At 34.3% G+C, this 24,207-nt stretch overlaps 3 protein-coding genes across 3 annotated transcripts; 1 reads left to right on the top strand and 2 right to left on the bottom strand.

Moving 5' to 3' along the window:
• Positions 1-3,399: 3,399 nt before the first annotated feature.
• Positions 3,400-6,955, top strand: LOC123655873 (protein windpipe). Its single transcript, XM_045591623.1, has 2 exons — positions 3,400-3,447; positions 3,934-6,955. Exon 2 carries the CDS (start codon positions 3,945-3,947, stop codon positions 6,045-6,047), a length of 2,103 nt encoding a protein of 700 aa, XP_045447579.1. The 5' UTR covers positions 3,400-3,447; positions 3,934-3,944; the 3' UTR covers positions 6,048-6,955.
• Positions 6,956-11,736: 4,781 nt separating this feature from the next.
• On the bottom strand, positions 11,737-14,280 carry LOC123658445 (leucine-rich repeat-containing G-protein coupled receptor 4-like). Its single transcript, XM_045593894.1, has 3 exons — positions 14,140-14,280; positions 12,524-13,800; positions 11,737-12,427 (listed from the first exon to the last, which is right to left on the bottom strand). The coding sequence occupies exons 1-3, from the start codon at positions 14,278-14,280 to the stop codon at positions 11,737-11,739; spliced, it is 2,109 nt and encodes a 702-aa protein (XP_045449850.1).
• Positions 14,281-19,298: 5,018 nt separating this feature from the next.
• LOC123658336 (leucine-rich repeat-containing G-protein coupled receptor 5-like) lies at positions 19,299-23,525 on the bottom strand. Its single transcript, XM_045593803.1, has 3 exons — positions 23,522-23,525; positions 22,721-22,899; positions 19,299-20,710 (listed from the first exon to the last, which is right to left on the bottom strand). Exons 1-3 carry the CDS (start codon positions 23,523-23,525, stop codon positions 19,415-19,417), a joined length of 1,479 nt encoding a protein of 492 aa, XP_045449759.1. The 3' UTR covers positions 19,299-19,414.
• Positions 23,526-24,207: the final 682 nt, after the last annotated feature.

The raw sequence follows: 24,207 nt of genomic DNA, 5'->3' as shown, positions 1-24,207 counted from the left end.
TTATTTTATAAATTATACAATTAAATGACAAGGTTGTCATGTTAGAATCACTTCTACATTTAATAGCCGGATAAGTTACATAATGTACGTTTTCCGACTAAAAGTTAATCCAAGGTCGAAAATAGTCTATTTGATAACCCGTACGCGGAAGAGTCTAATACAGACCACTTGATGAGTTTGCCTGCGATATGGATGGATAAATTGCTCTCATAATATGCAACACATTATTAATATCAATGTTATACGACCATTTATCTAAATCGATAATTCAACTTATGTATTTTAATTTAGATTTTTATATTTTCAAGCGGTTTGTTATTTATTACTATTTACTGTTGTGTTTATTGTTTGACTAGCCCGTTGGCGCAGTATGTAGTGGCCCTGCTATCTGCTCCACGGGTTGCGGGTTCGATTCCCGCCTGAGTCTGGGTGTAATCTTATCTTTATATATTGTTATATGTATTAAAAAATATTTAGCTATAACAGTCGGCTGTTACCTATATATACCACAAGCAATAAGTTGCTTACCATAGGAACAAACGACCGTGTGGGTATGTTATAAGATATTTATTTGTTGTAATGTTAATATAATTTTTTATTTAATTTTTTTACGACCTCAAGATCCTTAATGTTTTTAAACATTTATGTAGAATATAACCTTGATTATTTTTCCTTAAGATTGTACTGTTAAATGATTCAATATTGTATATAAACATTTAAATAACGAGCCTCAAAAGACCTTTGTTAAGTAATATTAGGTACGTTTATTCTTCGTATTATTTAATAATAAACACACATTTTAAAATGTAAATAATGTAATTGTAAATATCCTTCAAGGGATTTCCAGAAGTTGTCTTAAGTTAAGAAGACTCTGTGAGAAATTCAGAGTAAATGACAGTGTACTTATATGTTAAGCCCGTTCTTTACTATGTGAACTAAGTTTGTGCCATGACACTTCATTCAAAAGTAGTTAAAAGATCCAGAAAAAACTATTCATTAATTCATCCTATTACAAATAAATCTGTAAAATCAGTTCATCAATCCTCCGATAGAATTTCGTTTATAGTACGTACAACTAATCTATAGATCTCCCTAGTTAATATGCAGATAATTTATTTTATGCTTATTTAATATTCAACCAATGATATCATTGCTAAGAAAACTTCTTTTGTATTCCTATTATTTTTTGAATTAGTATTTTATAATAAAATCATTGTATTATTATTTATTATTATTATATTCTTATCAAAGTACGTATACTTCGTTTACGTAGGCCCAATTTAAAAACAAAACAAAAATTACTTGATGATTAAATTTCCTAATCCTCATCCTGTTTGATCGCAGCTTACCGTAATACCATGGCATCTCACTATTAGTAGATTCCTTACACGCAAGAGTGACGTAAATCTCTTCATTGGCCAATCTGTTTATAACACGTGCTTTATACTATAAACGTATCCGTTTTAGAGGTAATGGTTACAAGTTGTGTTTAAGAAAATTTCGAAATATACCTTTTCTGTTCTTGTTCATGTTAGAGTAGTATAAGAAATTGCATACCCAAAAAGGTGTAACTTCTAAGGTTTATTAATGTTTTTTATTTTATTTACTATTGAGTATAATAATGTTTGAGGATTATGAAGAAGAAAGTATAAATGTTTCACTATGAATATTATCTATATATTAATATACGTGAAGCAAAAACTTTGTACCCCTTTTTAAGAAAATTGCGCGGACGGAGGAGTATGAAATTCCGTATACTAATATTTTATAAATAAATTAATATCTACGTAATACACACACGTTCGTCTGTTCCTAAAGTAAGCAATTTAATGCTTGTGTTATAGATAACAGCCGACAGGTATAGCTACATTTTTTTTTCGATAAACATACTTATAAATAATACATATATATATATATATATATATATATATATATATATATATATTACACCTAGACTTGGGGTGGGAATCGAACCCACAACCCTCGGAACAGAAAGCACTGCACAGGGTCAAACAAACTGCACCAACGGGCTGGCCGAGTTTATATAGAGTGGAAGTGCAGAATACTAATTTTTTTTTAATTATGCATAAAAATATATTAAATCAATAAAACAAACATTACACACACTACCGTGTATTTGACACACACAAGCATTTTATACATACTATTTTTTTGATTGTCAGTCTGTAGTCAAATTGAAATTTTTTTAAAAAGGGTTCTTTATTTTCATTATATTTCATTATTTTGGGTTTTATTTTAATTTAATTTTTTCATTGTGGTCGAATTTCGACCATTGGGCGATCACAAGAACCTACTATTAATGTATTCTTCAATAGTATCTTATAAGTCTGTGTATGACAATTTAACATTTGATAGAAAAAGAAAGCAATTACACATTACAATAATTATAGCCCAAACATTGTAAAAACTAAATCATTTTTACGATTCAAACAATAAAGTCAGCTAGTTTTGCGTAGGTATGTTTAATTATATAATAAATAATATATCAAATAACTTGATCTTCCAGTTTGTAGACATTACGAAACGGAATCGTTTAAATAATTAGTATTAACCTGTAATTATGTAATTTTTTCTTGCAAAATGATGAAAATTAAGATTAAAGAATGATATATATATCGAGAATTGCTTTTTATTAAAATTATATCAGATAGAAATAGTAAGTTATCGTTAGTAGGCTTCAAATATTAATTTAATTATGACTTTTCAAGGCAGTCATAATTGCCAGAAGCGAAGGAATGTTTCATAAACAATTTGGCGTGTTATATACAGTGTTTTATCAGCCAACCCGCAGTGGAGCAGCGTGGTGGATTAAGCTCTAATCCTTCTCCTACATGGAGGCCTTTGCCCAGCAATGCAATGTTACAGGCTGAATCGTGAATCATGTTACAATGTTTTGGAGATCGGGCTATTACAGGTCTTATTACAACGAAGTTGCAATATACTTCCACAAGTGCCATTAAAAGCATTACTCATAAAATTATATTTCATAATTCTTGTATCAATATACATCGCTACAGAGTATCCAACAGTATATTGTAAGTTAATATCTTCTAATATTTACGTTTAAAACGAAATAAGTTGGTAAACACTTCATTCAGTCGTAACTTGTGCAATACATACAGGCATGCTTACAGTGTTATTGCAAAAACGTTGGTGCGCTCTGTTGCGCAATATTTTCCCGAGTCGCCCAAATGCATACCCCCGCGAAGACGATGTGACGACATTTGCACAAACGGTTAACAATCCTCTTCCTGTCTCTAACATTGAACTACTTCTGGTCGAGCGCCGGCCAAGTGCACCGAGGATGTTATTACGCTACAAATAGATACTGATTTCAAATTGTACTCCTACGTGTCGTGTGATTTCATGCCAGCTGTTATTTAGTGTGAAAAACTTGGGATTGTCACACACATTTTTTGTAAATATGTATGTAATCTTGTCATTTATATTGATGATGCTCGGCACAATACTTTAGTGGTAGTAGTGGTTAGTGGTCGTGTTTGATCCCTGCTTGTTTCTAATATTTGTATAATTTAAAGGGTTTTAGACATTTTAGTCGCAATTAATTATTTTATCTTTTGGTTACAATCAAGTATGTAAAAATAAATATTTCTTTTGTAATATAATTCAGGATGAAAAGCTACATATGTGTGCCACTTGTAACATAGTATGTATAACTTTTGGATACATGAACGTGTGCATAGCAAATTATCGTGTCTAAACTTAAGTACAATAAATTACACAAATAGATATATTGTCATATCTCTATAAAATCATCATCATCAATATGGTGTATAACGTACGAAGTTTAATAGCATTGTGGAAAAATACGATAGTATAATAGTAAACAACTCTATTGGGTTGAAAGGGATTGATAAATCTGTACTAAATCAGTATTTTTTGCAATTTCAGGTCAATTCTCAATGAACAAGATGGCGTGGCTGCCTAATTACGTCCATCTTCTTGCGGCGTCCCTGCTCCTAGCACCTATATTGGCGGGTGTCTGCCCTGACGGGTGTGTTTGCAGCACAACGCGAGATGGTCTCCATCGAGTCACCTGTAGCAACCTCGCAGAGCTTTATAAATATTCTCTCCGACAAAAACACCATAATATTAACATTCTTGATCTCTCACATAATAATATAACAAAAATTACCCACGAGTTGGATCGATTGACCGAGGTGGTAACACTTGATCTGTCTACTAATGGACTCACTGAGCTTAACAAATTTTTGCATAACGCAAAAAAATTAGTTCATCTAAATTTAGCTCATAATAGAATACAAAAACTCTCACTGACGTTGCTGCCCACAAGTGTTAGTTCCTTGGATTTAACGGGTAATCTTTTGAAAGATGTGCCGTCGGACTTAGCTCATTTACCTAGCCTAGAACATCTGGAATTAAGCGGAAATCCTTTAGACTGTTCTTGTGCAAACATTATTGCTCGCAACCGTTTGTTAGCCGCAAACGTATACATTGATAATGTATTATGTCAGACGCCAGTTCATTTGAAGGGTCGTTCCTGGCTAGAATTAAAAATAAAGGATATTTGTAAAGTTACTAAACTGGATTTCATGGATATGATGATGGGCGACCAGCCATATGATGCTGTGCGAGTTGGTGAAGAGACTACAGCCCTTAAATCTATGCCTTTAGTAGCTAGTAGTGATCTTGATGATGGTAAAATTATACATGATGCGGATGTAGCAGATGATGATGATAGCTTGCAGTTTATGAAAGTTGGTCGTATTACTTCGTCATCTCCTATAAATGAAATTGACGGTTCGGGAGATGCTGAAAGCACCACAATGAGTGATATTATAGAGCCTATCCAAGAACAAAAAAGGTTCGGTAACTTACTGGCCAGTGACGAAATTTTACCGGCAGTTAACGTTCATACTACTGAAGATCCTATACAAGGATCCGGTGAAGGGTCTGGTTACTTCATACCCGATTATGAAGAAACTACTGAAATAATTGTTGAAAAGACTACTGTCATACTTAATGAATTAAGCCCTGATCCAGTTGAAAGAATATTTACTGATGATGATAATTCTAGTGATGCAGAATTTCCAATGCCACAACCACCAACAATTTATCAAGGTGGTCCAGATTGGCACATTAAAAAAGATATAGTGACAGAAAAATCAGTTACTCCGGAAGTTACAAGAGATACAACTGTTTCTGAACAAATCCGCGTAACTCAAGCATCAGAGGTTCTCGGCCAAGTACCAGCTAACGATCAAAATGTAGTGCCACATAAAACGGGAACCTATGTTTGTATTGCATTAATAATTGTCTTACTTGTTGGGTTAATTGGATTTGCAATAACTAAAGGTCAAATGAGAAAGCGTAGAGACCGCCGAATTTTAAGGCAGCAAAAGAGAGATGTAGAAAAAGCCTCTAAAGAAATGGTAGATATGAATAAATCTTTATTAGGGAAACCAGCCACAACAGAAAATCCTGTGGAAAGAAAAGTTAATGGAAAATATGAACTTGTACCAACACACGAGACACATCAAAAAAAGTGTGAAAATGGTGAAGTTGCCAATGGCATAAAACACAAAGACAATGAAAATCTTAGAACAGATAGTCCTCGTGATACGAATCAAAACAAGAGCAGTTCGATCGACAATAATTTAGCTCATGATCCTAGAGTGCCAAAACAAGAAACGTCTTTTGAATCGGATCCAGGGGCGAATTCTAGGAAGGATACTAACTCACTGTCCAGTGAAGATATATTTGTTCCAATAAATGATGACGATAACCCTACGCCAGATCGTAATCGAGATTCCGGTGTGTCTCAGCCTCTCATAAATGGAGATCCTTCAGTTGATACTGACTACTTGTCACCGTCACGTGAATATGTGCCCGTGTACTCTCCCGATATGGGAAGAGTTCGTATAAAAATGACAGAAATCCCTAAGCCAAAAACGCCAGTGCTAGTTACTCGGAGTAGGTCAAATGCTGGTGATATAATTATAACGCCATCAACCGACGGAAATGCACCAAAATCAACTACTTGAAAACTTAGGACCATTGAACAGGATAAGAACAATTTGTGTATATCTGTGTCAATTAGCAAACATTTCACTATTGGCAAAAACTGTGATTATTTTGTGGGCGTAAGTGAGGGAACTCTTATTTATGAGGGTCTGGCGTTTTGACTGTTATAAGTACTGCCAAAGTGTGTTTGTAGTCGACAGTGCCTTTATATTTGTTAGTCGTATAAATATATTTATGAGAGCATTTTGTGCGATAAGTAAAAATATTTTTATACGTTTAAAAATGTTGCCATGTTCATTATAGTTTAAAAATGGTTACACAAATCGTTTCATAGCAATCTGTTTATGTAACACAAATTGTACAATCATGTATTGTATTCTTTACTAGGTCTTTGGTTACTTTGGGTACAATTCTTGAGTTGTCAATGGTTGTGTACTTACCTTTATCGCTCCGATGCTGCACGTGAGAAGAAATGTAGAACAACGAATGTTTTTAAATGGCTGTTGTCCAACATATTATAAAATCCTCCCTTAAAGAGATACACTCTCGTTCTATGCATAAGTTCCTTATGAGTAATTTTATTAAATTATTAGTTATTTAAGATTGTGATACCATTTATTTTAAGTAACCATGCTATTAAGGTTAAATATATGCAGGAACATAATTATTTCATTGTATATTTGTTTAGTTAGTTTTATTTGAAATTATTTTATATTGTAATTAAGAGATGTTTTAATTGCTGTATCACTCTGCTTTTGCTGACTTGGAATTCATTTTTCATTAATTTATCGACATATATATATATATTTAAAATGGTACTTTTTCAATATTATAAATCAAAATATAGAACAATAAACTATTTCAATGTAAAGAGATTTATAATTCATGTGTTTTATTTCAAACTATATAAAGTCTTGTTTGAATGAAATGTTTTGTGTTTCTTCTTCTCCCGTCAATTCCTAAACAATAATTAAGCGTAATTACAAATGCCACCAACTTCATTAAATAGCATAAAATAAGATATATAAATTAAGATATAGCACACGAGTACATATAATACGTATTTAATTTCATTTTTAGTAGATTTTTTAAGTTTTACAGTAATGTAAATAATATATATAATAAACGTTTATTGTGAAAATAATGTTAATTTGGAAAAATCTATAGAAAATATAAAATATCTTTAAATCAATAATGAAACACATATAATACTAACACAAAACACTAAGACGAATTTAATACTATATTATCTTTTATTAGCGTATTTCTCAGTCATTCCTTCATAAAAATAAGTCAATAAAAATGTACATATACAAGTATATTACCACTTTCATGTAATTTCAACTAACCTGAGATTTAATTAATATTTAAATCTATAAAAATATGCAATTTTATTTTGTTAACAAACCAATTGCACTAATGAAAATGCACTATGAAAAACGTATTGTTGCTAAATCAAGTTCGAAACATGTCAAAAGTAACAGGCATGCAAGTAGAAGATAAATAAATTGCAGTTGAGCATTAAAACAGGTATATAGTATGTATAAAATATCATTAAAAAGACGTTATGAATATAACTTAATAAATAAAGTACGAGACTTTGTTCATTATAATTATATAAGCTGTACAGAAAAAGTATATATATCTCTATAGTAAATATCTGATGCCCGAGCTATACCTATAATATTATTATATTATTTATATATCTTGATCCAAAAGCTTTGCTGTAGCTTAACAATGGAATGATAAAAATTTCAGCGTTGCGATATCTGTCTCCTTTCTTGCTCGACGTAAAAAAGTGCAGACAGCGTGCGAATCATCGGCGTCTGAGGATCGTCAAAGGTAAAAACTAAAATCAATCTAAGATTTCGAACAAAGTTTATTCTTCTTTGTGATACCAAATTTACAAAAAAAAATATATGTCAGAATTCTTTCTAAGTAGTTTTCAGGATTGCATTTAAAATTATAGCTAATTTAATTAATATTAATGTTATTACTCCCAAAAATAACGGTTAAAATATAGCAGAAGTCATTTCCTGACAACTTAGAGCTTTCCAGAGATTTTGTTTTAAAATCAAATAAAAGTTTATTATTATTTTTTAATATATCAATGATATAAGATTGTCAATTACATAAGGTTATTATTATTGTTTTTTAGACATCCTAATTGAACAGTTAACTTTATATGCGTATAGATAATTTCTGTAAAATAATGCAATTTACTGTTATGATGGGTAGCATTTCATCATCACTTCAGCCTATCGCAGTCCACTGCTGGACATAGGCCTCCCCAAGTTCGCGCCACACATCCCGGTCTTCCGCAATCCTCATTGCCATCTTACGTAGATCGTCGGTCCAACGGGCCGGAGGACGTCCCACACTGCGTTTGCCAAGACGCTGTCTCCACTCTAGGACCCGTCTACTCCAACGGCCATCGGTCCTGCGACACAGATGACCAGCCCACTGCCACTTCAACTTGCTAATTCTGTGGGCTATGTCGGTTACTTTCGTTCTCTCGCGGATAGTCTCATTTCTAATCCTGTCTTTGAGAGAGACCCCAAGCATAGCCCGTTCCATTGCACGTTGAGCGACTTTAAACTTGTGGACCAGTCCCTTGGTCAGTGTCCACGTCTCGGCTCCGTATGTTAACACAGGCAGGACGCATTGCTCGAAAACTTTTGTCTTCAAGCATTGCGGAATCTTCGAAGTGAAGACTCGACGGAGTCTGCCAAACGCCGCCCAGCCCAACCGAATCCTCCTATCGGCCTCCTTCTCGAAGTTGTTGCGGCCTAGTTGGATAGTATGGCCTAGGTAAATATAATCCTGAACAACTTCGAGAAGGGTACCATCGACCGATACCGGTATCGGTATGACTTGGTTGTTAAACATAACTTTCGCCTTATCCAAGTTCATACAGAGACCGACACGTCGGGAGGACTCGTTTAGGCCAGCCAGCATTTGGCCTAACTCATCCAGCGTCTCCGCAAAGATGACAATATCGTCGGCGAAACGAAGGTGAGAGATGAATTCACCGTTGACGTTGATGCCCCATTCCCCCCAATCCAAGGTCTTAAAAACATCCTCTAGCGCAGTGGTAAACAGTTTCGGTGATATTACATCCCCCTGTCTTACCCCGCGCCGGAGGGAAATAGGTCTTGTTCTTTGGTCATTGACATGAACGGTCATCGTCGCCGCGTCGTACATAGATTTTAGTACCTCGATATATCGCCAGTCGATATGACATCTCTGCAGAGAGTCCAGGACAGCCCAGGTCTCAACAAAGTCGAAGGCTTTCTCGTAGTCGACAAATGCCATACACAGCGGTTGATTATATTCTTCCGTCTTTTGGATAATCTGCCGAACAGTATGGATGTGGTCCACGGTGCTGTAGCCATTTCGAAACCCAGCCTGCTCTGGTGGTTGGAATTCGTCGAGTCTTCTGGCGAGACGATTCGTAACAACCCTCGAAAACAGCTTATAGACGTGGCTCAGAAGTGAGATCGGTCTGTAATTCTTTAACAGAGACTTATCGCCTCTCTTAAAGAACAGCACCACCACACTCCTGGACCACGCCTCCGGCGTGGTACCTCGGTGGTTGAGGGCGTTAAATAGTCTTGCCAAGGCTTTCAGGACAGGTCGCCCTGCGGCTTTAAGGAGTTCAGTGGTAACTCCGTCATCCCCCGGGGCCCTCCCGTTTTTAAGCTGCCCGAGCGCTGCACCAATCTCATCCTCTTCGAAGTCCGGGATACACTCCGAATAATGTCGCAACAATGGTGCCCGTGGATCTTCGGTGTCCCAAGTCGCAGGCTTGCGTGCGCTCGACGAGTACAACTGTCCATAAAAATTCTCAACCTCTTCTCGGACCTGAGGACGAGAGCAGACGGTTCTGCCATCTGCTGTTTTAAGCTTCGCAAGAAGGCTTCTCCCCAATGGTCTTTGGAAAACTTTGGACCCCCTATTCTGCTCAATCAGAGTAGCAACCTCTCTCGTATTTGAGCAGCGGAGGTCTCGGCGAATAATTTTCCGTACCCTCTTGGAAAGAGCCCTCTGTTCTGGCGAAGCAGCCGGCAACTCGCGCCTCTGCCGCATCAGATCCAAGGCTTCGGGAGAAAGTTTGGACTGCTTCGTTGGCTTTGTTGTTGGAAAGTGCCTGCGACCCAGTGTACACACCGTCTTCACCACGTTGTCGGTTATCTCGTCCACGTCGCTAGTAGTTTCCAGCGAATCGAATCGGTTTTGGAGTTCCAATTGGAACTGCTCGGAGCCACATAGTATTTGGGGCAGCGTAGGTCGGAGAGTAGATTTCATCAAGCGGGTCCGCTCCTTTCGGAGACATATTAATAAAAATTAGGTAACATTTATCCATATAAATAAAAATGTGTGCTAGAAACTTTCGACAGAATGCAACAAATTGGATATTTTTTTGTTGTATTTGTTGTTTTCAAGACAAAGTTTGTGTAAAAGATATTTAAAAAAAAAATGATATATGTTTACAAAGAAAATAATAATTCAGTGGTACTAGGTTCGCCAGGTGAACTATTTTTTTTATTATAAATATGATTTTGATCAATAAATTAAACTTTTAGTCTTTCATTTGAATGTAATTAAGATAAAAGAAAAACAAAAACTGAATCTAAAAATGAAGTTATTACTCTATTGCATAGTTTTAAAGGTGTTTTAGTCATGTGTGTATTAGTCATCTATAAATAATAATTTGTATAACATGCACATTCGATTTGAAGGGCATTTGTTATTAACTAGAATAGATAGCATACAGTTTGGTAATTTTATATAAAAAAAAAAACGAATATAAAATATAATTATATTTGTCGGAGAATCAATGCGGATAGTTATTAAAAAAATAGATTGATTACTTTCAATAACGCCATCTAACGTTGATTGTCGGAAAGGTCAAGCAGTGTGCTTGGGTATGTTCGATACAGATCGTGGCAGATGTCAGTAGTGATTGATTTGAAGTTGACGTTTGAGTATTGAGGTAGGGGGCAGTTTTGGCTCTGGTTGGCACGGTGCACTTGTTGTATCCTGCTAGTAGCTTAACCTAGACTCTTTCAATAATTAATTTGTGCAAACGAATTAATTGGCAGGGCGGTCAACTCGAGCAGTGAAGGTGAGCGTTGATGCGCATCTCAAAGGGGACCGCCTTAAACCTACACCTGGGTCGCAAGTCCTGAGCACTGCTCTGAGTAACTCGGCACCCGCACGGTGAATCCATCGAATGATAAGAAGTTAGTCTCCACCCCGTTAACTAATAACTATCGCGCGTTCCGTGCTGCCTTAAAATAAAATAAATAAAAAATAAAAAAGCCTTTTATTTCCTGCATTACAGTAAATATTTACAATTTAAAAAGACAGTGTGCATACAAAATTAATTTTAAACAATGCTATAAACATAAAATAAAAATACTGCCTTACCTTTCTGTTAAATGATTCCTGTACTATAAGAACTCGGTGATATCATAAATTACGTTTGCTTGTGTCAGCCTTGCCCACTGAAGCCCACAGTAGACCGAATACTCAGAGAGGATGAGCGAGAGAGATCTGCCTCATTCCGACATCTTAATTAGTATAATAACTACAGCTTTTATTATAATAAGTTTTATTTATGTACAAATACTATAATTTATAATTCCACAAATGCAATCACTAATTCATAAATAATGTAACTATTAATTTAAAAAAATTAAAATTTTATAGGTTGCTTTCTCTGGGTTGATCTTCATCAGAATGTCGCAGATTTCGTGGCAAAAGTTGTCTCTCTACTTCGGCTTCCACTTCTACGGTTACAGTGCCGTTCAATCGATCATATTCTGACATCCTTCTACGTCTTGCTCCAGGACTTTGGTCAAGTTCAGCTATATCATGGCTACCATATCTACGATTGCGACGTCGTCTTTGTTTGTTGTTATCATTTGGTGTTTCGTCAAGTTGTAAATCATCAAAAACACGTGCATCTCCATTTCTCTCAGTCTCTTCTAATAAATCTCCACTTGACTTAGTTTTTCTTCTACCTCTTCTTCGTTTTGTTTTTCCCGTCCCAGTTTCATTCAATGAAAGACAAGAACTGTTTAACTTTGGCATGGAGAGAGCTTCATCATAAGACGGTGGGGCGATCAAATCTCTCGGGTCAGGTGTATTAGCCAAGGCCTCTTGTTCAGCTCGCATTCTCAATTGCCTAAGTCTGTCTCTAGCTTCCTCAGCTTGTCTTTCTCTTTCTGCTTGAATTACTGCCAGACGACGGTTCATTGATTTCTTTATGAGATGAACTATTACGAGACAGAATGATAACCCAACGATCATAACAATTATGAACCATATTAAACTATCAACACTATGAACTTTTTCACTAGGATTCCACGTAAGATAACATGCTTCTAACCAACTTTGACCAATTAAATTTATTGGACTACTACATATTAAATTATATGATTCTTCTTTTTTATTTGGTTCTAAGGTTACAAATTCATAAAAGTCATACATATTATCGTCAGAGCAATCACATCTCCACATGTTATCTCCTAAATCTAGTCTATCTAAGTAAGGATTTGAATTAAAATAAGTTCTGCTCCAAATGTTAGTAAATCTATTCCCAATCACACTCAGTCCAACAAGTCGAGGCAGCATGAAAAAAGTAAAGTTGTTAATGGAACTGATCCTGTTAAAATTCAAATTTAAATATTTTAATGTATTCGATGATATGCTATCTGGAATATATGATAAAACATTACGTGATAAGTTTATATCTACTAGTGAAGGTAGACCTTCTAAGGAATCTTTTCCTATGATGCTTATTTCACAAGCGCTCATGTCGAGTATTGATAATGACGTAGATTTAAAGTGTCCAACTTTATTTAGATAATTTCTAGCTAGTTTAACTTGTGTTAACGATTTCATCTCTTGAAAAGTTTCTTCTGGGATATCTGCAATCTCATTCCAAGATAAGTCCAAATATCTAAGCATACCCAAACCTCGAAATGTGTCACCTTTAAGTGTACCTATATTATTGTATGCTATATCTAAATATTCTAACTTACTATTATTGATAAATTCGTTGCTTTTTAAGAATCTTATCATATTGTTTTTGATTATAGCCTTTCTTAAGTTAGGAAATCCTGATAGGTTAGGTCTAAATACATTACAATATGAAATATCCAAAAATCTCAAAGAGTCAGAATATATAGTATCAGTTGTGGAAGCCAACTGTAAACGGTAGTTATGCGAAATTTTTAAATACACCAACGATGGTAAGAAAGCAAACTCGTTGTGACTTATGTAACTCAATTGACAATTGCTTACGTAAAGACTCTTAAGAGTTGGTGAGATTAAATTTTGAATTCGCAACAAGGGATTGTTATTTAATTTCAAAGATTTTATATCAGTAAGTCCGCTGAGAGGTGATCTTCCATGTATTGAATTTATTTCACAGTTCTCCAAGATCAACGTTTCTAATGATGTGCTAATAAGTAGTTCTAGATTTCCAAGATTTGCCAAAGTTTTTAATTTATTTTGTGACAAATCCAAAATTTTTAAACTACTTGCTGGTTTAAGTACTTCATTTGGATTTAAACTAAGCCATGATTCGAAAGAATTTTTTGATAAATTTAACATTTCCAATGCTGTCAGATTTTGCAAAGCATCTATGGGTAGATCACTTAAATGGTTTCCACTTAGATCCAAAGATACTAAATTATAAAGACGACTTAGATTACTTGGAAACGATGAAATTTCATTGTTTGAAATGTTAAGTTTCATAACCTGAAATAACACAAGAATAAAATTTAGTCATAACAAAATAATTAGAAACGAAATTGTTTATGTTTATTTTTATATGTCACAGTTTTTAGTTTCATTATATTAACCATAATACAGTTTACTTTTATGTGTTAATACAAATATATTTAAAACAAAAGTGTAAAAATGTAACTTCAACTACTGTGTTTTGTTATTTATATTCTCTTACATACTAATAATTCATTTTATCTTATCTCTTTAGATACAGCTATCACATATTTGTATTGAAAAAAATTTCAAGTTCTTTTATGAAAAAGATATGTGCAAACAAGATCAAGCTGTTTCATGCTGTCATATTTTTACCTTTGAATCGATTCCATTGGGGAGACTAGTTAAACCTCTGCGAGAGCAATCTACGTTTGTTACATCGGAGCTGCAAGAGCATACATAGCATGCTTCACTTGTATGGTCGCCGAAATCAAAAATTTCAGCTTCGGTTATCATGCAGAGCAGGAGCAAACCCCAAATCCGTGACAAAATCATAACTTTTTATCATAACTACCTGAAAAACAACAAAAAAATATTTGCATATTTTCAAAAATATCCAGCCTATTTTTATTTGTCAATTTATGCTAAATTGCATATAAAAATCTCGTTTTACGGTCAAATAATTTTTTTATAGACCAGTGCTTTTAGCTTTTGAAATCAAAAAAAAAAAAATAGTAATTAGTGTGGTAACGGTAAAAAGTGAAAAAAATTTATAGTAGATTTTCATTCAATTCATTTTCGTTGTATTCTCTTTCTCTTACAATGGGTTTCATCCTACTATATTTTTTTTCACTTTTTACCATTTTCAAAAAGTTTCTAAGTTTAACTAAGTTTCAAGTTCAAGTTTTAAAGACATTTTTATTTATTTTAATTACGGATGGTAAATAATCCTACCTCCCGACTAGAAAAACTGTCAGGCTCAACCAGATCATGTATCTGGACCGGATCAGGATAGAATGAGGCATGCCAGATCCAGCAAGCTCTATCAGGACCAGGTCTGGTCTAGACAAGGACAGCATGATGTAAAATATAATCAAGTATGGTAAGGCATACTGGGTCAGGACCCGGTCCGGTCCAGATCAGGATAGCCTGATGTAAAATATAATCAACTATGGTAAGGCATACTGGATCAGGACCCGGGACGGTCCAGATCAGGATAGTCTGATGTAAAATATAATCAAGTATGGTAAGGCATACTGGATCAGGACCCGGTCCGGTCCAGATCAGGATAGTCTGAAAGAAATTACTCGAACTTAGCCTGAATCGCGCTATTAATGTTTTTAAGCGCACTTAGTATACATACAGTTATCAGGACAGTCTAGCAGGGTGTCCATTTCTACACAGTGGAGCAGTCGTAAGTAATAGGGAATATTTATTAATAGTTAATTATTAGAAGTTAATAAATAAAATTTAATTAATTATAATAATTAATTAATAGCACAAAAATAAATAAAAATAGTTAATATTTAAAGTAAAAACATAAATAAATAATACATTGGAAAAAATAAACGGAAATAAATATCATAATAATTTTGTTAAGTAACATATTTATAATATCAATTCGCTTTTTTTTTGTTAAACAATTTTTTCAAGAATATACATTCGTGTTTTTTAAAAGGACCGGGCCGGGCCTGATCAGGATGAGATGAGATTTCCTGATCTGGACCTGATCAGGAAATCTCATCTCATCCTGATCAGGTCCAGACCAATCATCTGCTTTACATGCCTTATCTAGTCCTGATCAGGCATGCCTGGTCCGGTCCTTCTAAGGAAGACGAAAAAATTTATAATCGGGCTACTGCATATTTTAATTCTTAGAAATGACGCCTCATATTTCATTATGTGTTTTATTATAAACGTCGTAAATTTTATAATATTTTGAAAAATAAAGGTGTTAGGTATAAGGTGAACAACTTGAACGCAGCAAATATTTTTAACTACTCAGTTATCTGTCGACTTAATCCGATTGGATTTTCTTAAATCCTAATAAGAGTAGAAAAGTCTACTAAACTAGGGATGTAATTACATATCAGTTAGTTAGCCAATTCAGCCTATTGCAGTCCACTGCTGGACATAGGCCTCCCCGAGTTCGCGCCAGATATCCCGGTTTTCCGCAATCCTCATCCAGCCTACACCGGCAATCTTATGTAGATCGTTCGAACATTAGAATTAACTTTTAGTTTTAGAAATAAGGTTTTTATGGAAATTAATCTAAAAACACCACTTCTCAGTTTGTCGACGCGCTGGTGGTATCAGCTTAGGCTGTTACATTGACTATCATAGGTTCAATTTCCAGTTACGGCAAACATTTGTAGGTATAGAGTCTACAAATGTTTCTCTATGCTATAGACTATACAGATATTTGCGGTTGCGCATTTGAGACACCTGACACAGAAGTAAATTGTAGTATAGACTATTCAGCGTGTAAAAAAACCATAGTTGACCTCAAACAGTAAATCTACAATTCTACATCATACACGTATCAGGAAAGTGAATCATATTCGAACACCTGCGCTGATTTCGTCAGTACCATCGCTTAAATATCAGTCTCACGTTCAGCTTTACCCAAAAAGGTATCCGACCTTTTGGTACGTGAATCTAGTTTCATAAAATAAATATCAACAGTTATAATATTGTACACATACAACAATTTTATCTTTTGTTATCAGCGTGATAAGGTTGCTGGAGCACTTAAATTTAGGTCGATCTAACTCGTACCTGTTGTTAAAACTGCGAACGGGAGATCTGTGCGCCTATTGTCCATTGACAACAAATTCTTTTCTGTAATGAGTAACGAATAACTGATGAGTCATTACACAGATAACTTTATCGATTTTAAATCATTTGAACATTTTTCTGTAATAGTATTTATTTTAAATGTAGTTTCATGTTCTTTTTTTAAATTTAGTTGCATCATAATAAAATAGTATTAATAATTTCATTTGTTTTTATCCTAAATTATTATCTATACATATAATAAAATGGTAGGAAAGTCAAAACTGTACATTGAATATTTTTTTAAAAGAATACCTACTTAGGGTGTGATCTACAATCGATACCGAACCCAAAAATATAGTTTTTAGAATTTTTGTCTGTTTGTCTGTTTGTCTGTATGTATATCCGGAATATAGTCACAAAGTACTGCATGGATTTACTTAAAATTGGCACAAATATTATTAAGAAGTCGGTTCAACATATAGGCTACAAATTATCACGCTATCACCTACGGGAACGAGCAGTGAACCTTTATTTCTTCAACGCATTCTGTAACAACGTGTAATCTAACGACGCATATTTGAATGTTGTTATTATGTTAATAACCATCCTGTAAGCTAGCTTCATACTATAAATAAAGACATTCTGTAGTATATTTAGTATCAGCATTGCACACGTGCGAAGCCGGGGCGGGCCGCTAGTAAGACCTAATAAAATAGCATGGATCTAATAAATGGCTCTACGTTACTGGTCCTCTAGATACAAAAAAACAGTGGTTAGTTTCTTACAAACTTTTTTAAATTATTTGTCATGTTTCGTAAGAAATAATCTGAAAGCACAATTAACGTGCTCACTGCAGAATTTAAAACGATATTTCCTGATTATTAAACTATAATTAAATCTATAAAAACTTACCTTAATTTTATCTTGTGACAATATTTGAAGTTCTTCAATTTAATTTCTGTACTGTAACACGTAAAGAATAACACTTGTTATCTAACTTAGAATTGATATACTTTTCAATTTTACATACATTTTTAACGAGATATTATTTCAATCACACTTCTTAAAGTATTCAATTAACAGTGTATTAAAATTAACAAACATTATACTTCCTAACACATACGAAAACACGATAGTTTTGTACGTGTGTCTTCAACCGTTAGATAACTTTGTATGAACCGAATTATCGTGACGTGTTATCAAAGATAATGATAAGTAATATGAATCTGTATTGTGAGGTGTGGTATCTGCTTACAAGGGTTTGTGTTTAAAGCTGTATTGTAAAATAATTCTAATTTTAGGTACTACAGACTAGTGATGTAACGAATGTTGGATTTATCACATTCGCGAATGCAAATGAGAATAATTGTCCGCAACATTCGCGAATGCGAATTTGAATTTTGAAATTTTGTATAGCTCATGTCTGAACCAAATATATTTGAGCCAAGACAAGTTGAACGACCTATTTTTGTTATAATAAGGGGATTAACGAGCGGCCGATACCGTCTGATGGTAAATGTTTACTGTCGTTTATGGATATCTCCAAACTTAGAAGAGACGCAAGGGAGTCGCTGGCTTTTAAGGAAAATATGTCTAATGCAAAACCTCACGAGGCTATTCAAAAGTTTGTACATACGCGAAAAAAATGAGCGACAAGATACAGTCGGTGTGGATGTTAAGTAGTCCTGTGGCGATAAGCGCGGTCCCATGATTGTAAAAACGTGACGGTAGTTCCATATCGAACAGTTCTTAAAAACACTTCGCATTACAAAGTCAGTAAAAACGTATATATACGAGATAACGTCTCTTCTCACACTTAAAAAAGTTTCTACACCATATATAAGTTTTGGGTCGTCGACAATGCGAACCACCCGGCGTTGAATGGAGTCAAATTGTTGGAGTTGTTATAGGGGAGCTCCCTTACCTAAATTTTCGTAATAGTAACCCACACTAAAGTATGGGCCCCACCTTGCTCAGAATTCTTAGCTTTTTTGCATGCCACCATGGGCGTACCCAGAATTTTGTAAAGTTGGGGTAAAACAAATAAATGTAAAACTCAAAAGGTAGTCGAAAATTAAAGTATTTTCATTTACACCAAGTTTTCATTCAGTTTCACTAATTAGACTATTACAATAATAGATTGCTGAGATTTTAGAAAAATCAAACTGAAATTTCCTTATTAAAATCTAAAATATCAATTATTTATTAGCTTCGAGGCAGCATGGGGCAAATCCATACCCTGGGTACGTCTATATTTGTAGCCACTGGATTCGCTCTCCAAGTGATCCCGAATTTTTACTTAATTCGTTATCTACTCCAAGGATCCCAATATCAATAAAACATTCTGAAAGTTCTGTTTACGAAGGGTTAAATTGGACGAAACTATGTCTTCCTCATTCGGGGGCCTGCTACAAGGTCTTAATTTCAAACATAAATTGTAATCTGTCCGCCACTACTACCCGAGACATAACAACCGGCACTTACTACATACTCGTACAAAAATGTTCGGAACTATATTGTAATTATTTGCATGTCACTATTTTTAGCGTAATCCGCCATCTATAAATAATTATAGTAACTACATCACGTCTTGTCTACCTTTCACAATGTTGGTTCTCCATTATCGGCTAGATGGCGCTACAAGGCTCTATAAAAATAGGAAGTGAATTTAAACTTAATAACCAAAATACCGACCATTTTACTAAAAACTATTTATTAACGTTATATAAATATTAAAATTTATCAGTTAAAACATATTTTAAATTAATAATATATTTATATTTTACAATAACTTAACGTAAATCACTTAGGTACAACACATTTGTCATCTTGTATAGGAGGACTACACCATGAATTATTTTTATGCCAAAAATTAATTCAAGCGAACTTCAACTGTTCGTACTGACCGTCTGTCACCCAATCTTGGTCTAGTTTCAGTTAGGTCACCAATAGATCTCGATCTCCGATTTTCTCTTTCACGGTTATTAGATTCATCGACGAAATCCGGTAAAGAGTGGAAAGAAGAGTTTAGTGTTGGTAATAAAAGAGCTTCATCATAAGTAGGAGGTAAATCTTCCCTTAAGGGTACTCTCAAGACCACAGATGCAGGTCTTGGTTGTATTGCGTTGCCATTGAGAACAGTCGTTACAGGAGTAGGTCGTGGTGGATTTGGCTTATTCTTTGACATTAACAGTCTACAAACAAATGAAGTTATTACAATACCAATAATCATTCCAAAAACTACAGCCAAAAATGTATATGAAGACATCGACCCTTCATTAGCGTGCCATGTTCGTATATAGGCTTGTTGCCAACTCATTTGGGTGACATTAGCGGGAGAGTAACAAATTAATGAAGCTTTATCATACACTTTCGCGGGTTCTTTTGTAAGATACTCATATGTAAGAAGTAGGTTTACGCTGAATCCCTCACAGGACCACCGATTTCCTTTTACGTGAACTTCTCTCAGAAATTGGTTCGAGGCGAAATGTGAGGTCGACCATACATCCCTGAATCCATTTCCTCTCAAATTTAATACAGCTAAATGCGGTAACATAACAAATGTTGAATCTGTAAGTTTGTCAATTTCGTTGTAGCTCAAATCTAATTCTTGCAAAGAACTCGAAGCTAAATTATCAGGAATTGATTCGATCTGATTTATAGATAAGTCAATTTCCAGCAAAGACGGCATACCTGTTAACGAATTTACATCAAAGCTTGTTATTTGACAATTACTCAAACGCAAATTTTTTAAAGACGAAGATTCGAAACGTGGCACCTCCGAAAAGTAGTTCCGAGACAATATTAGAACTTCTAAACTAATCGCTTTTTGAAATATTCTTGGTGGGAGATCATATAAACGATTTTCTGACAATTCAAGCAAATACAATCGTGGCATTCTTAAGAAAGCTTCTTCATCAATGTGATTAATCTTATTTTTGGAAAGATCCAGTTTTATAAAATTAAAAGTGTATTCGCTATTTAACCACGAATCGTAGTTATTATTTGATAGATTGAGAATTGTTAGTTGATTCCAATCTTGAAAATATGCTGGTAAAGAACTTGTTAGGCGGTTTCCAGACATATCAACTACTTCAACCCTTGAAAATTTCGCGAGTTGGGGCGGAAACGTTGCAAAATTGTTATTCGCCAGTAGCAAAACTTGAGCCTGAAAAGATAGAAATATAAAAATTATAATTGTTGTAAATACCTCTTAAAAGTAGCTCGGGCAATATACCTATTGCTTTTTTCGTTTCACGCCGTCAGCTTTTGACTTTTATGACAATTCCTTACATTTATAATGATGTGATAAAAATACTTTATTGACGTCATTCAATCTACAAGTAATTGCAATAAACTGGCCTAATAAATAAAATAAGTCAAATTAATCTGGAAATTTTAAAGATTTATTTAGTCGCAAGCAATAATTGTTATTATTACTTTTTTATAATTTACAAAACAATGGTAAAGTATAAGTTCCCATTTAAACTATTACTTTTCTATATAGAGTTGCAAAGTGTAATAGATGTATATGTATATGTCCAGTACTCGATATATTGTTAATACGTTTTACTTCATCATTTACATATGTATGTATGTGTGCAACAATGGCAATAACGTTGTTGCGTACAAGATATTGTACTAAAATTATCGTGAATATTGACGTACTGAATCGAAGGTGGAGCGGAGCAGCGGCTTATAGGTTACCTTTTAATCTGTATAGAGTATTTTTTCCAGTTTTAGACTAAAAAGGCGGGAGGACGACATTCACACATATCTGACGTAAACGGTTTTTAGTATTTATATTAGATATCCATACAAGATATTTTTTCATGTGATATGACTCACTTTAGTTTTAGCAGTATTTTTTAAGTTTTTCTCTTAAAAATAACTCACCATAATTTTAATTCTATTTCCGTCAAACATACGTTGTTTTTCACAGAATTTAAAATGTAAAATTTTATTTTAGATTGATAAACTTTAAACTAAGCTGGTACAACAAATGGATAAACGGACATACAAAAAATTTTTGATCACCCGAGAGAAATATAGAAGAAAATAGGGGTCTCTTTTTTAGCGTTTTGCTATAAAACTCCAAAAACAAAATTTATAACGTCAACAACCGAATGATTGTAAAAACAGCATTATTTTTGGTTCCAATTTAGACCAAGATTACTCAATATATGTATAATGGATAACTTAATTTCTTATCATAAATACACATATAATTGTATGTGAGAATAACGGTTTTTCCAGCACCAATCTCAGTCGCCACAAACTGACGGTGCAGCTCTTGATTGTACTGCTATGTACACGTTTATTCTTAATCATCATCATCATTACAGCCTATACAGTCCACTGCTGGACATAGGCCTCCACGAGTATACGCCAAAAATAACGTGAACTCATGTGTTTTGCCCATAGTCACCACGCTGGGCAGGCGGGTTGGTGACCGCAGGGCTGGCTTTGTCGCACCGAAGACGCTGCTGCCTATCATCGGCCTGTGTATTTCAAAGCCATCAGTTGGATGGTTATCCCGCCATCGGTCGGCTTCAGGTGGTTGTGGAACCTTGTTATCCCTTAGTTGCCTCTTACGACACCCACGGGAAGAGAGGGGGTGGCTAAATTCTTTAGTGCCGTAGCCACACAGCACAATTCTTAATATAAAATATATTTCTTAATATGGAGTTGCTTTGCTTAAGTTCTACTTACTGTAGATAATAGTTTTACTCTTCAATTTCCAATATCAATGTAATTGCGAGGTAATAATAGATTATGCGTTATTCTAGGTCTCCACTCATAGTAGGGAATATATCCGCCAACCGGCATTGGAGCAGCGTGGTGAATTAAGCTCTGATCCTTCTCCTACATGGGGAAAGAGGCCTATGCCCAGTAGTGGGATATTACAGGCCGAAGCGTTTGCTAGATCTCCAGCTACTAATACTCCAAGGTTCATCGTAATTTGTTGTCATTTTAGGGCAAAATGTTACATTTAGTTTGATATATCCTGTGCTACTAAAAGTTTTCTGGAGGAGATCGCTGCTTACCAATAAGGCCGTCTTATTGTTTATCTTAAACTCATCCCTAGTTAGTCTTATGTATTGTTGAACTTTATTATGTTCTGTATAATAAAGTTTATTATTTTTAATAAATCTATATTAGTGAAATTGTTTCTTACATCAGTGTCAAGTCCTTCAGGCAGGTCTGTGAGACCTCTGTCTGAACAGTCTAAATGCAGAAGACTATCGTGAACGTACGTCGTGCAAGAGTCATCTTGCTCCTCCTGGAACTCAGGACTGATCGCGGATGATACCATCGCTGGCAGCAGCCATAACCACAGCGATACTATATGCAGGTCTGCAACCGTAAATTTTAAAACTTAAATTGATAATTCTTTTAGTTAAAACGTTTACAATAATGTAACATCATTTAAATTAACATGAATAGAAGTAATTTATTTTAATTGTATAGTGTTCTTATACCTCTTAATCATAACACTTAAAAGCATTTAATTATTCTGTTTATATCTGAACAGAATATTACTCTGTTTTGTTCTTATTGTACATCCTTTTGATATGACTCACATTGAATTCATTATCATTTTAATATATTTTTTGAGAATATCTACAAAGCAAATGCCAGTATAAGTTATAAAATAGGTATCAATAAAGTTAAAAGGTTTTGGCAGTACCAAAATACATTAAATAATACAGCTACATATTTATCATTCTTTAACATAATTAAAATCTGTTCGTTAGCAAAAAGCAATTATAAATAGATTTAAAATGCGTTTTAAGCGTGTGTAAAATAAAATGAGATAAGATAAATCGCTTTATAGTTTTAACAGTTGATACAATTTACAAAAAAAAATACTATGAAATCAATCTACGTCAAAGTTAATATTGTAAAGTTATTATGTTTTATCGACTATGTGATGATTTTATCGATGCAAGGGAATCAGTATCGAGTGAGTACTCACCCATTAGCGTTGTTTTCTCATATTATGTTATCGCTCACTCCGGCCTAGTCGAATATCCGAAACTAAAACCTTCACTTCACTCCTGCTTATGTATTTTTTAAATGATGTTATACACATTTGCAATATTTTTTTCATGTATATTGTAGCTTGACTAAGTCGACATTGGTAATCATATCTGTACATCAACGGATGGGCACCGCAGTCCGTTTAACGCGAATCCGAAGCATACAGGCTGCTTCGATTTAATACGCCTTGATAACGTCGATAAAAATTGAAATTTCTTATCACGAAAATACGGCTTTGATATTAAAATGGTATGATAAAACGTGACGTAAGTAATACATGATTTCACTATTAATTTTTTTTTGGACTAGCGAGTGTTCCCGTACGTATATTACACTTGAATGAGAAGTGAATGACTGTTAGATATGAATTATTGTTATAATAATGCCCCTGAAGAATTATCTTTAATGTATTTATTTAGAGCTTAGTCCTCACAACAACCTGTATACTTTGACTCTTATCTAAACTTTCTTATCACTGATTAGACTCGTATTGACTTATCGTCGTACCCAAAGAAATAGTTTTGCTCGTTAAATAAATGTGACAAATAAAAATAGATGTCATCCTGTGGCACAGTTTTACAATTGTAAAGCGAATTTGAGGCAATCACGTCGAGGTTGTAC

The sequence above is a fragment of the Melitaea cinxia genome, chromosome 1 (assembly GCF_905220565.1).
Source record: "Melitaea cinxia chromosome 1, ilMelCinx1.1, whole genome shotgun sequence".
Taxonomy (NCBI): Eukaryota; Metazoa; Arthropoda; class Insecta; order Lepidoptera; family Nymphalidae; genus Melitaea; species Melitaea cinxia.
This window is presented reverse-complemented; position numbering and strand designations above follow the sequence as displayed.